This window comes from Phycodurus eques, chromosome 13 (genome assembly GCF_024500275.1).
Source record: "Phycodurus eques isolate BA_2022a chromosome 13, UOR_Pequ_1.1, whole genome shotgun sequence".
NCBI lineage: Eukaryota > Metazoa > Chordata > Actinopteri > Syngnathiformes > Syngnathidae > Phycodurus > Phycodurus eques.
Window position 1 is genome coordinate 4825692 of NC_084537.1, and position 22621 is coordinate 4848312.

General features: G+C 43.0%; 1 protein-coding gene across 13 annotated transcripts in view; it reads right to left on the reverse strand.

Moving 5' to 3' along the window:
* Window positions 1-2263: 2263 nt before the first annotated feature.
* efr3a (EFR3 homolog A (S. cerevisiae)) overlaps window positions 2264-22621 on the reverse strand; it is an 87195-nt gene continuing 66837 nt past the window's right edge. For 6 of the 13 annotated variants that reach the window (XM_061695291.1, XM_061695289.1, XM_061695287.1 and 3 more), the window contains 15 exons: window positions 21886-22056; window positions 21684-21798; window positions 20294-20360; window positions 17753-17925; window positions 14769-14844; window positions 14457-14618; window positions 12965-13096; window positions 12567-12634; window positions 12368-12495; window positions 10980-11030; window positions 7555-7640; window positions 6609-6657; window positions 5345-5448; window positions 4337-4386; window positions 2264-4262 (listed from right to left, as the gene is read on the reverse strand). In XM_061695291.1, coding sequence (XP_061551275.1) covers window positions 4157-4262; window positions 4337-4386; window positions 5345-5448; window positions 6609-6657; window positions 7555-7640; window positions 10980-11030; window positions 12368-12495; window positions 12567-12634; window positions 12965-13096; window positions 14457-14618; window positions 14769-14844; window positions 17753-17925; window positions 20294-20360; window positions 21684-21798; window positions 21886-22056 — 1538 coding nt within the window. In that variant the 3' untranslated portion in view covers window positions 2264-4156. Of the gene's footprint in view, window positions 4263-4336; window positions 4387-5344; window positions 5449-6608; window positions 6658-7554; window positions 8737-10979; window positions 11031-12367; window positions 12496-12566; window positions 12635-12964; window positions 13097-14456; window positions 14619-14768; window positions 14845-17752; window positions 17926-20293; window positions 20361-21683; window positions 21799-21885; window positions 22057-22621 lie in introns of those variants that run through there. The other 7 variants (XM_061695295.1, XM_061695290.1, XM_061695296.1 and 4 more) reach the window with 5 other exon arrangements.

Consider the following 22621-nt stretch of genomic DNA (forward strand, 5'->3'; position numbering starts at 1 on the left):
GTCGAGCAGCTGTTTTTTTTTTTCCCACAAAATGAGTCATTTTGATTGGCTGGCGAAGGCTACGTGCGCGGTCATGTGACTACCCTGTGTCGTCCGATTGGTGAATTGGAGTTAAATGACATAAGTGACCCCGGGCGCCCTGTGCGGAAGTCGAAGATGGAGTCCAAAAGTAGACGCGCACATGCAAGAACGAATAAATAAAAGTCGCGAACGGCATGTCGATCATTGGAACAGAGTGAAAGCATCGATCCTTCGCCACATAAATACTCGTAAAGGTAAAAAGTACAGTGCATTTAACGTACAGTTGATCGGAAATGTCACTTGAGTAAATGTAACGTAGATGTAAATTACTACCCACCTCTGGTAAATAGACACTGTACAGTATATACGGTTCTTATGTATGGATGTATAGTCTAGAGCACAGGTGTCACAGGCCCACCACATGATTTAAAGTGGCCCGCAAAGGCAAGGTCATGTGTGTCAACTTCCATGATTCTTGTTAACATTTCAAATTGTCATATATCATAAATGATAATGTTGCGATATTGTAAGCATTTTTGTGTTACCAAACATGAATAATAGTTGAAAACCCCCATTACCTTTGATTTCTGATTTCAAAACTAGTAGAAATCAGAACTAAACATTTCGTGCGTAAATACGACGAGGCGATTTTTATGGTTTCACAGTCATAACGGCCCTCTGAGGGAAACCGTAACTACAATGTGGCCCGCGACAAAAATGAGTTTGACACCCCTGGTTTAGAGTATGATATATCTAGAGTATATTCGTGTTTTGATGTTTGTCATAGTTCATGTTTGTGCGTGCACAGGAACATGTTGCTGTTGCTGATGTTCACATTGCCGTCGCTCGTACGCGGTGAGTCTCTCGAACACATATATACACATGCTAATACAGGCACACATACGCACTCACGCACACACCAAGAAACGCACACGCTACATACGCGTTCATGCTAAGACACACAAACAAACACACGTTTGTCAGGTCCAAATCAAAGCGCCATTCTCCCAGAGGCCGCGTATGGTAGTGCACGTGATTATGTGAGTGGTGATGTATTGCTTTCCGACTGCCTGGGCGTGAAGCTGACGTGGCTTCACGCCGTCTCCCACAACTTTCCGTCCGTAGTGAAGTTTGCGTGGGATCTCGCTGTGTGTCCGGACTTTGTCTTCAGCAGCTGGAGGATTACGGAAGCTCGTGCACGTTTCGGCCAGCGGGGGGCGCCGTTGACCCCATGGACCTGTGAGAGTGCGCCTCCGACAAACCCCCACCAAGGCATCAGCATTTTAGCATTCATTCAGTCTTCTTTTTCACCTCCATTTCAATGTACTTTTTTCCTTTTCCCTTATTTTCTCCTTTCCTTTTCCTTCCTCCTTTGACAACCCCCCAAATTTTTTTCTCTCCTGTTTTTTCTTGCTTTCAGATTTAAAAAAAATACAAATTTCCTTTTCCCTTTCTATTGCTCATTTTTCTTCTCTTCCACCCCTTTTCGTTTTCCTTCTCCCATTTTCTCTAGCCTTTGTCTTCCTCTTGTCCCAAAAAATCTCTTCGTGCTCCCTACTTTCTTCCCTTTTGCCTTCCTATGACTTGTCCTTTTTGTTCTCCTTTCATCTCCTCCTTTTCACATCCCTTCTCCATTTTTCTTTTCCCCCCTTTTTCAAAACATCTCTGCTGCCTCTTCCTCACCTTCCTTTTTCATCCCTTCCTATTTTGCCTCCTTTGTATTCCCCTTTTCCTCACCTCATCTCTTCAGTTCTCCTTTTTCTTCAAAAATACATAAAAAAATCTCTTTTCCCTCCATTTTCTTTTCCTTGTTCTCTTCACTGTCCCTACCCGATTCTCCTCCTTTCCCATCTTTTATTCTTCCTCTCCTCCTTTTATTTCTCTTCTTTTTGTGGCGCAGCTGCTGCCAGGCTCACAGCTTGTGTTACCGCAATGCTGCCCCCCTGCAGGCCTCAGCCACCGGTGCTCACCAGCAACTTCATGTGCACGACGGCCAACACGACTTGCGGTAGAAGTCACTCAAAAGCTGCGTTGGCATGAGCTCGGCTCATATTTTTTCAGGATGACGCAGAAGCTTTTCTTCTTGTCATTAAGATGGCGACCGATGCCAACGGATGTTGTGCGCCTGCCACCAGTCCGTGTTCAGTGTGCATTTTGTTGTTTTGCCGCGGTTGTCACAGTATACGAAATAATGGACATTGTTGGATTAAAAATATCGATATAAAAGAACAGAGCAGAGGACTAAGATTGAAAATAATTTTATTGAATAATTTGTACGATACCTCCCCTGACCGCACGTCCCGTATTTGACTGCTTCCTGAACGCCACACCTCAATCAACTCACAAGGCAGTCGTTACACGAAATGGCAAAGTATCTAGATCTGTGCACATAGACTTGCTGTTACCGGACTAAATACCGCACATTTATCAGGAAATACCAAGTGATGCATTCATGACGGACTTTTAGTCCACATTGAAGCGACATAACGTTAACCTATGAAAGTCAACACGTGAGAACAGACTTCCTGTCCTCTGCAATAAGATCAAGATGGATATAGCAGGCGATGATAGAAAAATAGATGATCTAGTGCTAAAATGACAAATTCACAAACTAAGACAGTTTGGAAAACCATGTTGGTACATTTACTACTGCCCTTGATAAATCTATTTGTGTGCATCATGCATGTGGAGCGCGGTCGTCACGTTAAAGCGACTGAACATTCATTTAGAGACCAGCTTATATTCCGATATCCTCCATCTGAAGTGCTGAACAATCAACTTCCTGTTCACCTGCTGGCAGACGATGGAAATGACTGACATCCAACGTCCGTATAATCACAACAAGGAGCTTCTCGGATTCACCTTCTGTTGAACAAGGTTCTTTCAAGCTATTCTTAAAGTTATTTTAGGTACTTTGAAGTTAAACGTCTTTCAAGTTCATCAAAATGTATCAAGCTTCTTAAAAGTTGTTCAGACGTCTTCTCTGAGGTGATTTAAGATTCATTGAGGGTCATGAAAGTTCAAATAACCTTAAAGTTGAATAAATTTCTTAAATTTATTTGAAGTTAATCCATAACATTTCTTCAAAGAGTAATATTGTTGTTGAGACAACCTACAAGTCCAAGTGCTTCAAAGTTGGAAGTTCTTGAAGCCAGTTTAAAGTCCTAAATCTTTTCGGATTCTTGACCTTATTTTATCAAAAAGCCACTGAATCTCTTCAAAGTTGTTTCAAGTTCTTTGTTTCTCAAATGTCTTTCAAATTCTTTGAAGTTCAATCAAATCTAAACCTATTTAACGTTTAGGGCGTTAGATTCTTTAGAGGTTCTTCGACAAATTGAAAGTTCTTCAAAGTTATTTCACAATTCTGTGAAGTTATTTACCGTTCTTCGAAGCTCAGGAAATCTCTCCCTTCTTTTCGTTAAAAGGGGAACTAAACCCAAAAAAAGTTTGCTAGTAAAAACTAGAAGATGGATGAATATAGCATTCAGGGAAGAAGAATTCAACAGAATAAGTAATCAACGTGGGGCGGGTGGGGGGTTCACCATGTTTGGCGAAATCAATATCAGCTGCAGACCGGAAGTAACGTCAAAGTGAGAGTAGAGAATTACCTGCTACCACGTATTTTTTTAGAATACTTTATAGATTTAAGTTAACAGCAGCTGATGAAGAAGATATGCACATTTAAAATATAACAGAAATGTCTTGGGTTCAGTTCACTTTTAAACCTAAGTGAGTTGAGGTTCTTCTTAAAAGTCCTTCACTGAGCTGGCCCTACAAGTCGATGTACTTTCAAGACCATCAAAAACTCGACATCGCATCAACAGGCTCAACCTGATAAACATCCTCAACTCATTTTTGTACCGCGTCATTTACCTCTGATTGTGTCACGTGATTCTAAACCAACAAAAGTGCTGTGTTTTCCTAGCTGCCACTGAACACGTCGTACCAGAGCATGCACGTGAGCATCAAGCTGGTGATTGGCTGACACGGAAGTGTATTCAAGTTTTTAGGGCTATGCTTTTAAATCTATGGTCTACCATGTTTGCGGCGGAGTCAAAGTTACAGCCCAAGGCGGTGACGTGATGTCATGATGATGACGTGATTGCTGATATGATGGGATTGTTTGCGCCCATGTTCAGTAGACGCACAGGTCGGGAAACTTCATCTCGTAGATGGGCACCGACTGGTGCTGGGCGTGGCCTGACGACACAGAGACCACACCAGATGGACTTGGGGGGGGTCTGGGGAGGCGAGATGTCATGTGATTAGCTCGTTGTGACGCTAGCATCAGGTGATGCTTTCAGTTGGTACTCACCTGATGGTGAGTTCAAAGATGTGCGCCAAACGTTCGTGAAGCATATTGGCCTGCACGCGCACACACGCACGCACACACACACACACACACACACACACACACACTCAGAGTTGAGCATAGAGGTCCCAATTAAATCCGTTGCCACATTTTCCCCGTTTACGTCAGTAGGGCTGCAGACTAGATTATTTTAATAAGTGATTATTCTGTCGATATTTTTTTCAATTCATGAATCGAATTAAAAAAATAATAATTCCATCCCTTTATTAAAAAAACAGGACATTTCAAATTGAGTGCAAAAAATACACAAACAAATTGATGATGATTCAGTGACTGTTTTGTTCTATAACCTGGGCAGAAAATGTTGATCATTGGTATCCAAAGTAAAAGCAAATGTTTGAAAATGGTTTATTTTGATACAACACAAAAATAATCACTCTGCTTTCATGGAGGACAACAGAAATCAGAGATGTTGAGAGGCTGGAATCAGAAGATTTGGACAATTTCAAGTTAAACAATATCTCTAAATGATTATTAATTGGTTATTAAAATAGTTAGTCAATTCATTTGATAATCGATTAGCTGCGGGGTCGGCACGGTGTCGACTGGTTAGCACATCCGCCTCACAGTTCTGAGGACCTGGGTTCAAATACGGCTTCGCCTGTGTGGAGTTTGCATGTTCTCCCCGTGCGTGCGTGGGTTTCCTCCGGGTACTCCGGTTTCCTCCCACATCCCAAAAACATGCATGCTAGGTTAACTGAAGACTATAAATTGCTTTTAGGTGTGAATGGATGTTTATATGTGCCCTGCGATTGGCTGTTGACCAGTTCAGGGTGTACCCCGCCTCTCGCCCGCACTGAGCTGGGATAGGCTCCAGCATACCCGTGACCCTAGTGAGGATAGGCGGTGTAGAAAATGAATGGATGGATGGATTAGTTGTTAAATTAGTCAGTTAATTAGATTGTTGGATTAGGTTAGTCAGTTAATTGTTGCACCTCTCCATTGGAGTACCTTGGACTCGCAGTGTGCCGCGATCTCCTCGAATGGAGCTTTCTGGAATTTCTCCATCACCTGGCGACGACGCTCACGCTCTTGATCCTCCAGAACGCTCGTGTCTGACCGGCAGATACACACATTATACACACTGATCATGAGTTAAAAGAATGTTTATTTGTAGACTTTACACGATTTGATCGGGCTGATCGGTATCGGCCGATATTTACCATTTTATGCTGACGTCATTGATCGGCTCCGCAAAAGACATTAACTCCCCATTGCTGCGTGCATAATGTATTTGAATCTAAAAGCTAGTTTATTTTTAGCCTTGTCACATGTCTTTTGACGTAGTACTGTAAATATCTGACGGCCAATGAAGCTATTAAAAGAAAAAAGAAGAAAAAAAAAAACCACGTCGGCGGTGTGGGACAGACAACACGTCGGAGACAGGCAACACGTAATGCCCAGATCAGACTCCAGGAAAAATGTGCTCTTTCACGATTGCACTGTCAGACTACTGCAATCAAATCTTGTATTCCGACACCAGCGCATCCCGTTTTTTACAATCATCGGGCTTTATCTTGTCAACTCAAATGCGACCGGATACACTCGTTACCGTGGCGGCGACAACACGAGTGGAGCGCGTCGACTTTGTATTATAAGGACCAAATGGGGAAAAACGTGTGTTGGTGGTCACCGGTGCTCAGAACAGGAGAGGGCGTTCGTTTAAGGCTTGCTTGAGGTATGTTCACGTACTTTTAATAAGATACGGCTCGCAAGCAGGCAATAAAATGTTATGTAGCCTTGCGAGTTAGCGGTGGCACGAACGGTTGGACGTAAACATGCCGGCGTTCTATCGAATCATGCTCTAAAGTTTCGGTGTGGGTGAAGTCATTTAATGAAAAATAAAGTAATTTAATTACATTAAGTTAACAACCACTATTTCTGTCATGTAATGTTGGTTTGACCTGACTGATTAGAATACACAATCTGACTAGAGCAGTGATTCCCAACCTTTATGGAGCCAATTGAGAAATCTCACAGCACACCAACAAACAAAAATGTCACAAAAAGTGCATACATTCATTACTGTATTTACTTCCCGCCATCTAAAAGAAGACCATGAATTTGTTGTGTCTGTCACTATGCCTCACTGGCATAAATAGAGGAACAAAGATCGGATCGGTGATCGTTTTTTTTAAACTCGCTGATCGGCCCCAAAAATCCTGATCGTGTAAAGCCCATTTATTTGTGGGTCAAAAAGGTGTTAGCGTGTTACCAATTGCTTTCTTCAGGGTCTCAAAGGTGATCTCCTCAGCCAACAGTGACTACACACACACACACACACAGAAACACATAGTTCCATTGTACAATCATGAAGTTAACAGTACACAACACAATTGAATCAACTATAAACTAAAAAAAAAAAAACAGCCATGGCTGAAACGAAGTGCTGTCCATAAATAAAAACTGAACCTAGAACAAAATAATTAAACAATCATTACAAATAACAACAAAAAATACAAAACAAAAAACAATAACTGGCTTACTTAATATACCTGTAAATATATATATACAGTGGTGCCTTGCGATACGAGCTGAATTTGTTTCGTGACCATGCTTGTACCTCAAAACACTCGTATCTCAAATCATCTTTGCCCATGCAAATGAATGGAAATGTCATTAATTAATGACATCATTAAATAGAACGTAAAGAATTAAACCATTTTCGTCACACTTTTTGCTTTAATGCAACGGACATTGTGCTGCTCCTTCTACTATCGTACCGATCTACTGTACATGGAGATAGTCTTCTGCCGCTTAGTAAGGCACAGTAATATTAGTCGTTCTTCACAGAGGAAAAATAATATTTGACTGTGAATAATGGTTATTGTTTGTCAATACAGTGTTACCTTCACGTTTGTGTTCAAATATCCATTGCTTATAGTGTTGTAACACCGCCACATTGATGCTATTCATTAGCTCGTCTTTGGCGTTTCCTATGCGTTACTATTAAGCCAGCTGACTTCAAGCCAATTCTCCCTGTGTTATGTTTCGTTTGAGAGTCATGGCACCACTGTCCTAATACAGAGTATAAATAAATGCGTCAACTAAATGACTGGCTAATATATTCCCGACACTTCCTCACAATCACGCCCTGGTGGTAAAAAGTGCTCACCGTGCAAACTTGAGGCTAGCTGTTAGAACGCAAACGGTGTACTGACCTTGTCTGGCAGGCTGTTGGCCAAGATGTCCACCTGCAGCGAGATGGTGTCCACGAAACTCTTCCTCCTGGTCAGGCGCTCTTCATCTGCGGGACGCCATACGGTTAGCGTGTTGTTGGAACCGCTAGCAGTCACGGCTAAAATCTCGGCTGTGCTAAGATTTCAGTCAAATGTGGCGTGAGTGGAGCCCAGTGGAAGGCCAGCATTCAATAATTTACCCTGGATTTATATTATATTATGTTTTATATATATATATATATTTTTTTTTTTTCCCCCAACCTCTCCTCTATTCACTGAGAAACTCACCTATTTGCTGTTTTTGTGATCAGGTCAACGCAATACAGTGGACCACCGCATATTTGCGTTTCGGCATTCACAAACACACCTTGTCACACATTTTGGGGGGGAACTTATCCCATTATTTGCGGAAATCCATAGTTCGCGGTATTTTTTTTACCCGATCCCCCTCTTATTTGCATTTTTTTTTACTGATCCAGTATTCATACGCTTTTTTTTTCTAGAAAAGAATTTGATCCAAGGGCAATTATAATGAGCGTCAATTCTCGAATTTTCGGCAGTCCACCGTATTACTATCGTGTCATCTTGGTGTGAAATTGAATTGAAGCGCTTCACTTATACAATCACTGTGCTTTACCATTGTTTTGTTGCTGAAAAACTATTTTGAAGTGAGTTGAGGAGTTTAACTTGGGAGATAAGTCGTGGTTTGTTGCCATCTTGTATAGGCAATTTTAAACCTTTTTAAAATGAGCATCAATTACTTGTAATTCAACTGACGCTCTATGACGTGGGAATTGTAATTTTTATTTCATTTATTTATTTATTTATAAAATCAGATTTCCTTGAAAAAAAAAAAAAAATTGTAAGTTTTAGTTTCAGTAATTGCAGCCAAGCCCTCGGTTGCACGACAAACAGCATGACAACAGAAACTATTTGTCTAAACAATAAACAATAAAATTCAGAGAAGACCTCCTCAAGCACTTTCCTGTGGGCGCTAGTTGCTAACACGCTAACCGTAGTATTCTCAATACTGCAGTGCTCTCTACTAACATTTTAGCCACGACACTAAGACAAACACAAGCTAAACGAGTTCCTCGGACCACAGCGTGAAAGAAACAGGAAGTCGAATACTCATCGTGAGTCCACAGGAGCTGCGGGCACAAACTGTTGCGGCATTAGCGTTGCAAACAGGAAGTCACTAAACAACAAGTCAAAGTAGTGGTTCTCAAACTCGGATCCCCGGGCATCTGCAAGTCATAGTTTAGTCAATAATATTGCAATAAGTTATGTGGTATAATTTTAATCCTTGAGCTGTCACCTTATCATGGTGGAGGGGTTTGTCTGTCCCAATGAGCCTAGGAGCTAAATTGTCTGGGGCTTTATGCCCCTGGCAGGGTCACCCATGGCAAACAGGTCCGAGGTGAGGGACCAGACAAAGCACAGCTCCAAAAACCCCTATGATGACACACAATTCAGGAAGACGTTTTCCCTTGCCCGGACGCGGGTGATCGGGCCCCCCTCTGGAGCCAGGCCTGCAGGTGGGGCTCGAAGGCGAGCGCTTGGTGGCCGGGCCTGCACCCATGGGGCCCGGCCGGGCACAGCCCGAAAGGGCAACGTGGGTCCCCCTTTCCATGGGCTCACCACCTGTGGGAGGGGCCATAGGGGTCGGGTGCAGTGTGAGCTGGGCGGTGGCCGAAGGCAGGGACCTTGGCGATCCAATCCCCGGCTACAGAAGGTGGCTCTTGGTACGTGGAATGTCACCTCTCTGGCAGGGAAGGAGCCAGAGCTGCTGTGTAAGGTCGAAAGGTTCCGACTAGAAATAGTCGGGCTCGCCTCCACACACAGCTTGGGCTCTGGTACCAGTCCTCTTGAGGACTGGTACTTGGACTCTCTTCCACTCTGGAGTTGCCAACGGTGAGAGGTGCCCAGCAGGTGTGGGTATACTTATTGCCCACCGACTCGGCGCCTGTACGTCGGGGTTCACCCCGGTGGACGAGAGGGTAGCCTCCCTCCGCCTTCGGGTGGGGGGGACGGGTCCTGACTGTTGTTTGTGCCTATGCACCAAACACCATATTCGCATATCCGGCAGTAAGTTGGACTCGTTTCCGGTGAGGGTTGGACTCCGCCAAGGCTGCCCTTTGTCACCGATTCTGTTCATGACTTTTATGGACAGAATTTCTAGGCGCAGCCGAGACGTACAGGGGGTCCGGTTTGGTGGCCTCAGATGTGCATCTCTGCTTATTGCAGATGATGTGGTTCTGTTCGCTTCATCAAGCGGTGAATTCTCACTGGAGCGGTTCGCAGCAGAGTGCGAAGTGGCTGGGATGAGAATCAGCACCTCCAAATCTGAGACCATGGTCCTCAGTCGGAAAAGGGTGGCATGCCCTCTCCGGGTCGGGGATGCGATCTTGCCCCAAGTGGAGGAGCTCAAGTATCTTGGGGTCTTGTTCTCGGCTGAGGGAAGAATGGAATGAGAGATCGACAGGCGGATCGGTGCAGCGTCTGCAGTGGCTGCATGACTTTGTATCGGTCCGTTGTGGTAAAGAAGGAGCGAAGCCGAAAGGCGAAGCTCTCGATTTACCGGTCGATCTACGTTCCTACTCTCACCTATGGTCACGAGCTGTGGGTCGTGACCGAAAGAACAAGATCCCGGATACAAGCGGCCGCACGGTGTCTAGGCTCTCCCTGAGAGATTGGGTGAGAAGCTCGGTCATCCGGGAGGATCTCAGAGGAGAGCCGCTGCTCCTCCACATCGAGAGGAGCCAGATGAGGTGGCTAGGGCATCTGTTTAGGATGCCTCCCGGACGCCTCCTGGGTGAGGTGTTCCTGACACGTCCCACCAGGAGGAGACGACCCAGGGAGTCCCTGCTAAAGCTACTGCCCCCCGCGACCCGACCTCGGATAAGCGGTAAAAAATGGATGGATGGATGGAATTTTAAAAGTCCTTATCTACATATCGCTGTCGGGCTGAAGCCCTGCATGTCCAAATATGGGCAATTTTATATTTATTCACAAATTGATACTATTGGTCTTTCCCCACGCCGTTCTGTTATAGTTGCACATCATCGCATAAATCTGACATCCCCAAATGAAGTCTTTTTTTTTTTCGTGTATATGTTTTTGAGAAAATAGTGCTATTTTTTAACAAAGAAAGGAATTTTTCTCGAATAAAAGTCGTAATATTAGCTTAATTACTTTTTTTAATTCACCTTGTTAAAATAGGACTGTTTTCCACATTAATATCTATCGCATTTCGAAGTATAAATTGTCACTATGTTTAATTGATATTTGGATTATGAGGGGGTTGTTGGTAAAATTTCTCCCTGGATCCCAAAAGTTTGAGAACCCTTGGTCTAAAGGTCGTGTAGGTGGTCTGTTGCTACGGTTACTACAGTTGCTATGGTTACCTCTGGACGTCTGTTTGCACCTGTTCAGGATTTTTCCCACTGTGTAAAGCACTGACAAGAAGAGGAAAACACCAAAGTCACATGACACTTTGTCATCCAGAAGCTTCTAGAAGTTCACCGAGATGACGGAGAGTTCATTCACAAATTTGAGCTAACAATGCGGACGTGTATATGGGGTCATTAAGAGAAGTAACGAATCAGGTTCTTCGTTAGAACTTCGACAAGCAACCGAAGAATGGGAGAATGATGTCAGGAAGGACATTTTAAAATATCACTGTATGGGAAGGAAACAAGAAGAAAAAAGAAAAGAGAGGAAGAGGGGAAAAGGGAAGTGAAAAAGAAAGAGAGTGACTGTAGAAGGAAACACGAAGAAAAAAGGAGTGATGCGAATGAAAGAAAAAGGAAGCAAGGGATCAGAAGGAAAAGGGTGAGGAGAAGAAGGAAAAAGTGAGTTGAGAAAAAAGTAGTTTAAGAATAGGAGAAAGAAAATGGAAGCGTGAAGAAGAGACAAAGGGGGTGAAGGCAAAAGAAAAGAGCAGAAACAAGGAAACAAGTGATAGGAAGAAGAAGGAAAATACATGAGTGATGGGAAAGAAGGAAGCTTGTGATCAGAAGACCGAAAAGAGAATGAGGGAAAAGGAAAGAGTGATGGGAAAGTGGAAGACAAAGTGAAAGATGAGAAAAAGCAGGAAAAGAAAAGGAGAAGGAAAACAGAAGAATGTGAAGATGGAAACAAGGAAGTCAGTGATAGGAAGGAGTAGAAAGAAAAGGAGGAAAATCAAATGAGTGATGAGGAAAAAGTTGGAAAACAGAAGGAAATGGAAGTGTAAGATGAAGACTGAAAAAGGAAGAGTGAAGGAAAAGGAAAAAAAACAATGAAGCGAGGGACTGACAGGAGAAGGAAGAGAAGTCAGTGATGGAAAAAAGGAAGAGAGTGATCAGAAGAAGAAAAAAGAAGGAAAGGGGAAGTGAGTAATAGGACAGAGGAGGAAGATAAGTGTTATGGGAAAGGGAGTAAAAAGGAAGCCAGCGATGGAGGTAAAGAGAAAAGTGATGGGAAAGAAAAGAAAGGAAGAGTGACCAGAAGATGTAAAAAGTGATGGGAAGAAAAAGAAGAAAACAAGTGAGATGGGAAAAAGGGAGCAAGTGATGGGTTAGAGGAAATATGGAAGCCAGCGACGTGAAAGAAAAGGAACAGAGAAAAGGAAAGTGAGCAACAGTAAGAAGGAAAAGAAGAAAAAAGTGAGTCAAAAGTGAAAGAAGGGAAAAGGAAGCCAGTGATGAGAAAAATTAAAAGAGAGAATGAGAAGGACAAAGGAAGCAAATGATGGGCAAAAGTGACAAAGGCCTTAAAAGACAAGTCAAAGTCAAATTGATCTGTGTGTTACCTGTGACCTGCGGGACGTACGGAACGTTGAGTCTGTCCGCGTTGTATCCCGGTCCCGCCAGACTGTCGGCCATGTCGGCGCTCTGGAAGAACAGCGCCGCATCGTCCTTGTCCAAGGAGTCGGGAAGCCTGCGACATGGAGGACGACGTTGTCACGATGGAGGAGAAGAAGGATGTGATGATGAAGAAGGTTGACATACGAGCACTTGTCCCTGAAGACGTGCTCCGGGAGTAGGTAGGGAGCATCCATGTTCCTGAGCTCGATCACCTGACAGTTGTCAAGACATAGTTAGGAATTATTTACTCATTCGCTACTCCCTAATAACTACTTTTTTATAGTGTACCTAGATATTTCCTAAACATCTCTTTGTAGTAATTCGGGATTCACTCATTCCCTACTCCCGAATTACTAGATACACATTTTTTTATATATAGTGGGTTATACAGGGCACTCATCATTAAAATAAAAAATTGCTCTGAGTCACTACTCAGGTGTCAACATAAGAATAGGTCTTGTAGGTTGTAGGTGAAAGTGGTGTCGGTGGGGCAGTATAGGTACAGGTGGTGTAGGGGTAGGTGAGGGCGTTGGTGCGGTGACCTTGCTGACGTGCTGGCAGAAGGTGGTGTTGGCGATCATCTGGCTGAGGAAGTTAAGGTACGCCGCCACCAAGGCCAACAGGCCACAGCGCAGCCACATGGACAAATTCTCCTCCGTGGACAGAGCCATGTCCTACACACACACACACACACACACACACACACACACACACACACACACACACGCAGTACACAACACTTCAAACCCTACCCTTACACTGAAACCACCGTTTGAGACCTCACCTTAACCTCAAACACTAACAGTAGCTCGAAATGCTACTTTGGAACTCAAACGCTAAATTAAAACTACTGCTGGGCTGTTGCTGTATGGATTCTGCTCCAACCGACCGGGCCAGGTCCTGAGGCAGAACCACTTTAGAGAAGGCATCTACCTGTGGTGCTTCATCTCTTTAAATGGACCCATATGCCATCTTAATTAACATTGTACAGCACCATACTATGTGACTGGTGGGTTTAGATTAGGGGATGTTGTCGGTCATTGCAAAATGTGGGTATGTGAAGCCCTTTTAGACTATTTTGTGATTAAGGGCTATACAAATAAAAACCCAAATTTGAAAGCCTAACCCTGGCTTGAAATTCCACTTTTAAACCTCAACTCTGGTTTGAAACCCTAATTTCTAGTTAAACACCTTTGCCTTTTTTTTTTTTTTAAACCCTAACCGTGATTTGAAACCCTAACCCTGTCTTAAAATCACTAACACCATTTTGTGTTCAGAAAATACTGAAACTACTCCCACAAAACAAAAAAACTCCTTTCAGAAGTATACAAATTAATCTCAAGTACGAATTCAATCCACTTACCAATCGCAAAATAGGAAAAATACCTCTCAGTGTCTACTGACAATGAATACTGGGCGGAAAACCGCAGAAATACATCCTCAATGACAAAAAACAGTAATTTACAGCTAATCTAGTACGCCATAGCTTAACACAACATAGGATGCATAAAATGGGCTATTCAAAATCAAACATATGCACTCATTGTACTGAAAACACCCCAGACACTTATTTTCACACTCTTTGCCATTATACACTTGTACTGCACTTCTGGTCAATAGCTACACAGAAACTCTCAGTTTTGAACTGTAGGATTCCAATTTCTCCTAATCTTTGTCTCTTGGGTGATTTAAAAGGTATAGATCTTCCAAATAAACATGCTCAACCAACGAACACCCAGCGAACAGAACAGAACAGGACACAGAAGGAGGGCCTGTCCAAGGCAGGAGGCGCTGACACCCTACAATAGGCCCCACACAGTCCGAGCGAGACAGGGGCGACGACCACGGCGGAGCGCCCCAGGGAGAGGGAGGAAGGGGAGGACACAGGCCCAGGGTGCAGCAGCACGGCCTCAAGCCCCCCACCTGGAGAGCAGGAGTAGCCCCCCGGAGTGGGGCTTGAAACCCGGGAAGCACGCGTTTATGCTGACATCATCACGATGATCAATTGCGATCGGTAATAACAACGCCATGGACCTGCAGCGCGACGGCGAGGCGCACGAGCTCGACGACGACATCCTCGTTGGCCAGCTCGATGGTGAGGACGGCGAGCGTGGTGAAGAGCAGCTCGAAGTTCTTGTGCACGTTGTCGTCCTCCTTGCAGCCCAGGTAGATGTGGCGGTACAGCTGCTGGCCGTGCTGCCACAAAACACAACACCACCACTTGTTTCCATGACGACAACATCTAAAAACAATGTCTTCTAATCACATTGTTGGCAACGATTCATGAATGACTTCACAGAATTTTGGTTTCCATAGGAACTGTGAGAACAGACCATAATGACCAACCTTCTTCATGAAGGCCACATCCTGCTTGGAAATCTTCTCTCTTTTGATCTTCAGAGCCGCCACATTGGGGATGATCCTTCGGCACACACACATTCATCATTACCATTAGCACTCAGCATTCGCAATCAGCATGTAGCATTTTATATAGTGGTGTAAATATTCATCCACAACATCTATGTATCGATTTACATTCCTAGGATTCAAGTTGGCCTTGCAGACGACATATCGATCTAAAATCTTTTTCAAAGGTAAACAATCAATTGTATCGGTATAAAGAAATACAATATTGGATTTACGCAAGGCAGACTTTATATGGACACGTGTTATTAGGCACTTTTCATGATAAAGATGTTAAACGTTATTCGATTAGGCCTGCCAGTAACTTCATCGCCTCACGCCGGCAGAAAAACAAAACAGCATGGTGGAGATATGAGAAGCCATTGAGCGAGAAATTACCAAGCCACCGTGAAGATCCAGTGTGTGGAAACTTTGCCCTTTGCAAAGATTGAGATGTTCTAAATAAGTCACTCGCTGTTTCTCCCAGCAACTACTAAGACACCATTCGATTCTATACAACACCGATCGTTCAGGCAGATCTTGCAGTGTTCCCGTTACAGCAGCAGCGCAAGGTTTAAAAAAATTAAAAATAAATACACTTTTTACAGCAGATTAATGCCTAAAACATTACAACAGCATAGTGTGTTGGCCACGTTATTTGTGTTATTTCGATTTTGAAAAACAACAGAAGTAGCAGCTAAACCTACTGTTAATCCAATCTGAAGAGGTGTTAGTAGCACTCTACTCAAAGTTTGGTAGTTATTTTTGTTTACTTTTATATTATAACCAAAATTATTATTATTATTTTTTTTACCTGATTCGCTTACAACAAACAACAGGAAGCTAGGAAATTTCACCTGCACTGTCTAGTATCCAGGTATTTATTTCACAGTCACACTGGTTGAGTTTTTGGCTAAAAAGTAACTGAATCGTTTTCAGATCGTATCGTTCTAAATGAACCAATATCATCACAAGTCACAAGTACCCACGCGAACGTTGCATACTTCACGTGACCACACCCGGAAAACAGGTTTACAGACTCGCTGTGCATGCTGTGCGCTGGTGACACGATGATTGGTTTGAACCTGAACTTGCTAAAATATTGTTCAAACTATGGTGTCAGCAATCTGCATCATACACAGGGAGCCTGCTAACAACACGTTTGCAGAGTCCATGTGCATGCTTCCGGGATGGTTGCGTGCATCACGTGAACAAACCCGGAAGCATGCACACTAGGGTTGGGCGTCGTTTGAATTTGAGCGATTCCGGCTCCAATTTCAGTTCCTCATTTCGATTCCGGTTCCAAACGATTCTCGATTTTGATTCTTTTAGGGGGCTGGGTCAAAAACATTTGCATGGTTTAAATCAAGGGTGTGCAAATTATGAACATCCATTTTCTTAGCAGCCCGTAGCATACACTAAAATGAACATTTGACTTGGGGTTCTTCATAACCAGTATCAATATCAAATCTATGAACTAAAAGGCAATGTGTGTGGAACTAACCCAATTGACTTACTGTTCATTAATTAATGTTTCAGCTACAAGTGAAATCTAGCATTGTTAAAATAGTTATTTGGCACTGTTTCAACACATCAAATCATTTATATGTCCCAGTTTTAACTTGACTTCCTGTTTTAAGCTTGTAGCCATTTATTTTGAAGGGTACACACCGAAACTCAGCATTTTGACACGAAAAGTAACTTCACACACTCACTGGTTATTGATTTTTTTTTTTAATGGATGAAACCAAATGCTATTAAACGCTGATTCCTTTCCCAATTTTAACCGATGAGGCACAAGTGTGTTTGTGATACTGTGAGGCGTTTGTGAATTTTGTCCCAATTAATTATTATGTAACGCTGCTCCGGTGAAATTTTAGCTCAATGTTAAGCGTTTACGTTGGTTTGAAGACTAAAATAAACACTAAACAACCACAGTGCAAAACTGAAACCAACCGTTTACCTTGTTAGCTGTCTCAGTGTTGGCTTAGACGTATTTTATTGTTTCACTCACCCAATTGACTGAGAGTTGACGTCACTGAACCTCCGCGCGTCAGACACTACACATCGTGAAAGCCTCCTTTGCACAATATAATCTCATTCCAAGTGTTGCACTAGACGACTGGTCACTAAACTTTTGTTCGCCCCCACCGCCATTGGGCACAAGTACGTCTTCATGCGCATTCTTCTCCATTGGTTTTCGCCGCTTCTCCGTTGGTTTTCATCACTTCTTCGTGGTCGGGGGACTGTAGGCATCGAAACTGGGAGACGACATTTTTTGATTTGAACGATTCCGGGAGAACCGTAACGTTAGTCCCGGTTCCAAATGGTTCTCGATGCCCAACCCTAATTCTGTCTGTGAACCTGTTTTTAGCAGACTCTCTGTGTATGCTGCAAGTTGCTGGAGGCTGACATGATAGTTTGAACAATATTGTAGCAAGTTCAGGTTCAAACTATCATGTCAGCAACCCACGGCATAGGCAGGGAGTTTTCCGGGTTTGGTCATGTGACGTACGAACCGATCACGTGGATTGGTGTGACGTTAATTTTGGTCGCCAGCAGAGGGTGATATTGCCTAAAATGGCGGCCCCCTGACAATATTGGAGATTGATGAATGATTAATTTAATTCCTATTCGACAAACAATATTAACCATAATACTGTGTTTTGATTAGTAGGGGCACATACAATGAAATAAAAAAAGTGGGTTTACGTCCCCTTTAAAATGAATCGTTAAAGCCCAAATTGTTTACCATCTAGCCTTTAGCAAGTAGCAGTATTTAGCATTCAGTAGTCAGAATGTAATATTACTTAGCATCAAGCATTTAGCAATTAGCATGTTGCATTATTTAGCATCCAGTATCTAGCAATTAGCATTATTTAGCTTCCAACATTTTAGCATTGACTGGATCCAAGTGTCAGCGGCACCTGATGCCTCTGAGTTTGGCGCGGTTGTCGTGTCTGTCAATGATGTTATGCAGGATCTCGAGCACAAGCTGGCGCAGCTCGCTGTCCTCCATGAGCGAGATGGAGAAGAGCGGGTCCAGGAAGGGAGACGGCAGAGCAGCCGACATCGACTTGGACTTGAAACCCGACGTCACCTTCAAGGAGCAACGAGGAAGTTATGTCATGCAAATGAACATGCATCATCATTCTCACCTTCTGACGCTTTCTTTTCAAGAACCTGATTTTTTGGAATGACTCCAGAAGCAGTTGTACCTACTAGTAATCATACCTTCTTTCGGGAATAGTATCTTCCCTCTCGACTAGAACCTTGGGACTAAAACTTTAGGGGCTAAAACCTTTTTCTGGGCACTTTAAACTTCCCTCTGAACTACAATCTTCACTTGGGACTTAACCATTCTATCACCTTCTTGCATGACAACTATCTTCTATTTGGACTGGAACCTTCTCTCTGAAACACAACCTTCACTCAGGACTAGAATTTTCACTTGAGAGGAGGCCATTCCCTTGGGACTAGAACCTCCTTTCACGGCTGGAAACCTCTCCCAGGACTAAAACCTTTTTTCTTGGGACTAGAACTTTCTCTTGTGACTACAAACCTCTCTTGGGGCTAGAAACTTCACTTGGGACTAGAACCTTATCTCGGGACTAAAACCTCTCTCTTGGGACTAGAACCTTCCATCTGAACTACAATATTCTCTCTGGAATATAACCTTCACACACGACTAAGATCTTCACTTGGGACTAATACCTTCTTTCAGGACAGGAAGCTTCTCTCTGAACTAGAACATTTTATTGGGACTAGTACCTTCTCTCATGAATAAAACCCTCTTCCCTGGTCTAGAACCTTCTCTCTGGACTGAAAGGGTTTCTTGGTACTAGAACCCTCTCTCGGGACTAAAACCATCTTTGAGGATTAAATCATTCGCTTGGGACTAGAACCTTCACTCAGGACTAGACTATTTACTTGGGACTAGAACCATCATTTAGGACTAGGGTTGGGGATCGTTTGAATTTTAGCGATTACGGTCCCAGTTCCTTAGTTTGATTCAGTTTCCAAAATATTCTTGATTCCAATTCTTTTAGGGGCCTGAGTCAAAAAAGTTTGCATTGTTGAAATAAATGGTGTCTAAATTATGAACCGCAGCATAGACGAAAATGAACATTTGACTCGAGGTTCTTTACAACCAATATCAATATCAAACCTGTGAACTAAAAGGCAATGTGTGTGGAACTAACCCAATTGACAATATTAATTAATGTTTCAGCTAAAAAGTTAAATATAGGATTGTTAAAATAGTTGTTGTGGAGGGAGGATTAGAATACAGCTGCCCATGTATTCTGTTTCATCATGTCAAATGGTTTATATGTGCAAGTTTTAACCTGACTTCTTGTTTTAAGCTTGTAGCCTTTTATTTTGAAGGGTACGTACCATAACTCAGTATTTTGGAACGAAAAGTAACTTCACATGGCACCGGTGATTATTATTATTTTTTTAATGGATGGAACCAAATGCTATAAAACGCTGAAGGTTCTACTCCCTAGGGAATAGTGTAGTCCCACCGATGAGGCACAAGGTTAGTGTGATTCATTGTGTTGTAAAGCTGCTACGGTGAAGTTTTAGCCCTATGTTGTTATTATTTTTTTTTTTTTTGTCATCGGCGCTTACGTTGGTTTGAAGACTAACATAAATGCTAAAAACCATCAGTGCAAAAGTGCAAACAACCGTTTACCTTGTTAGCTGTCTCAACGTATTTGATTGTTTCACTCACCCAGTTGACCGAGTTGACTTGGTCTGCGCGGTGTAGGCTGAGGCTCGGTGTGCGTCAGATGGCACACACCGTGAAAGCCTCAATTGCACAATATAATCTTATTCCAAGTGTTTCACTGAGGCGACTGGTCATTCATTTTAACAAAGTTAGTTTGTTCGCCGCCGTTGGGCACAAGCACGTCTTCGTGCGCGTTCTTCTTTATTGGTTTACACCACTTCTTCGTTGCTGGAGGACTAGGCTTCGAACCCGGGAACCAACATTTTAAACTTTGACCGGTTTCGGGAGAACCGGAACATTAGTCCCGGTTACAATCGGTTCATGATTCTCGATGCCCAACCATACTTAGGACTAGACTATTATTTTGGGACTAAAACCTTACAAGGGACTAGAACCTTCACTTGGGTATAGACAATTTTCTTGGAACATGTACCTTCTCTCAGGACTACAAGCCCCAGCCACATACGACTTCTCTTGCGGCTAGAACCTTCGCTCAGGACTAGAAACTTCTCTTGGGACTAGACCATTCTCTTGGGACTACATTATTCCCTAGGGAGTAGAACCTTCTCTCGGGACCAAAACCTTTTCTTGAAACTAGAACATTTATTTGGGACTGGACCATTCTTTTGCGAGTAGTACCTTCTCTCAGGAGTACAACATCTGTCGGGACTAGAACCTCCCCCTGGGAGAAGAACCTCATGTTTGGATGATGTGTACATTCATACAATGTGCTTACGGTGTAATGACTGACCATGATGAGGGAGCTGAGCAGCATGGTCTGGATCCTCTTGGTCCCCTGATGCCTGTGTCCGCCATCCCCGCAGGTCCCGGATGGCGAGAGGAAAAACAAAACGCAACATCAGTGCTTGTGATGAGTGGTGGCTGGGTGGGGGGTTGTTGTTGCGAGGAAGTGGGTGGGGGTCTAATATTGTTGTGGAGGAAGGATTAGCTGTTAGAAGGCTTGCTGGATTATCTTCCTTCACTTTGGTCCAGGCATCGACTCGGCGGGACATCCGCAAGGACAAGTCAAGAAGCCAGGCTCAAGGCAACAAGGAGCGTGTGTGTGAGAGAGTGAGAGTGTGCCCGTGTGTGTGTTTACCAAACCAGATGTTGGCTTTATGTGCCAAGCTTGTAGGCATCATAGTGAAAAAACCTTGAGTCTGTAATTGCTGCTGAAGGTTCAGGACAAAGCCCGTGAATACTTACAGAATGTACAAGTAATTTCTTACTTTTTTATTTTGAAAAAACAATTCAACAATGAATTTAAAATTAAATGTTTTTTTGTTTTTTTTTTAATAGTCATTATGTGGTGTAGTCAGTATGTGATGTTGTGTTGATGTAAAAATAAATGTATTTAAATGTAATGTATATGTATTCCTTTTTAAGGCTGTATGTCGAAAAAATTAAGGGCTGTAAATACTTTCTGGAGAACTGTTGGTAGGTAGATTAGATACCGTAGATAGGTAGGTAAAGTAGGTACCTAAGTAGATTAGATAGCGAGGCATGTAAATTGATAAAATAGGTAGGTTGGTTGGTGGGTAGGTAGGTAAAATAGGTAAGTTGATTAGACTGGTCGGTGGGTAGGTAGGAATGTAAATTAAGTAGGAAAGCAGATTGGGTAGGTAGGCACGTTGTTGGGTAGGTTGGTATTGGGAATAGGCAGGTAGATTAGATCGTAGGTAGGCAGATAAAGAAAGATAGGTAGGTAGGCAAGTGGGCAGGTAGGTAAAATACTGTAGCTAAGGAGATTTTAGATATAGGTAGATATATTAGATAGCTTAGTAGGTAGGGAGGGAAAATGGGTCTCATGGTATGCACTCCCATCAATTCCCGGGGACTTTGTTACCACAATTCCCACAGCCTCCCACTCCCAATGACCAGCACTCCTACTACTGCCCAATCACGTTATTGCTCGTGAAGTTCGCTCCCATCCCATGGGAATCCCGCATGACCCACGGGACCTGGTGAGATTCCGAAACAAATGTCAGCCTCTATTAGGTAGGTAGGTGGGTAGGTAGGTAGACTAGTGAAATAGGTAGATTAAACAGGTAGGTAGGTATATTACATATATACTGTAGGTAGGTAGGTGTAGATACTCGTCGAGTGTTGACTTCCTTGCAACTCACCCAATCTTGACAGTGTCCAGTGTGTGACAAGGTGTCCCATAGACGGGCACTTTGCCCATGATGAACATCATTACCTCAGCTCTCTGGTAGTCAGGCAGGTTACCCCCAAAGAATCCTGCCGGGATACCACAGAGACGGAGGAAAAGCACGTTATATTCAAGTATCAAGAGATGGAAACGTAAAAATGCACCTGCCCGCGTACCGATTGTCTGAATGATGGCGTTCTGCACAATGCGCTCGTCGCTCTCCTTCGCACGGCCTGCTGACGAGGCGCTGCAGGCCGAGTTTCTGCGGGAGCTCTCGCCAAGCTCCAAGTCCACGCTCATCCTCAAGTGTTTGAGCAGCGTGTTGAACACCTCCAGAACCGTGGGACCTAAACAACGCCCGACATGCCAAGTGAGAGGCTAGACGGGCTTCCACAGGCAGCAGGGGTGGGAAAGTCTATCTCATGTCTGTCCGTCACGGTCCCTAAGGGACTAACAAACTGAGGCTACAACAGCACGCCATGGAGCTACGCTAGTACAGGGTAGTATGGGTTAGCACAGGCTACAATTCAGGGCTGGGCAAACTCGTGCTCAAGGGCCACATTTGATTTAAAAAAATTTATAAATGGGTCAGCTCATCTGTAGAAAAAGGTTTCAGAAATAATAATTATTATATTTAATAACTAAATAATTGATTTGTCATTTTCATTTTATTATTGATCATTTTAATCAATTCATCAATTTAACTTTAAAAATCATTCTAGACGTATTTTGTGCCAAATTGTTTATATTAATAAATCTAAATATTAAATTGGATTATTTAATGTAATAAACACTTTTATTGCATTTTAGTTTACATTTTATGTAAAATAGTTTAATAAAATTAATTCATGATCTATTTTTAATAATTGAATTGAAAAACATTTATTCATTTACAAATCATTTATTTGACTG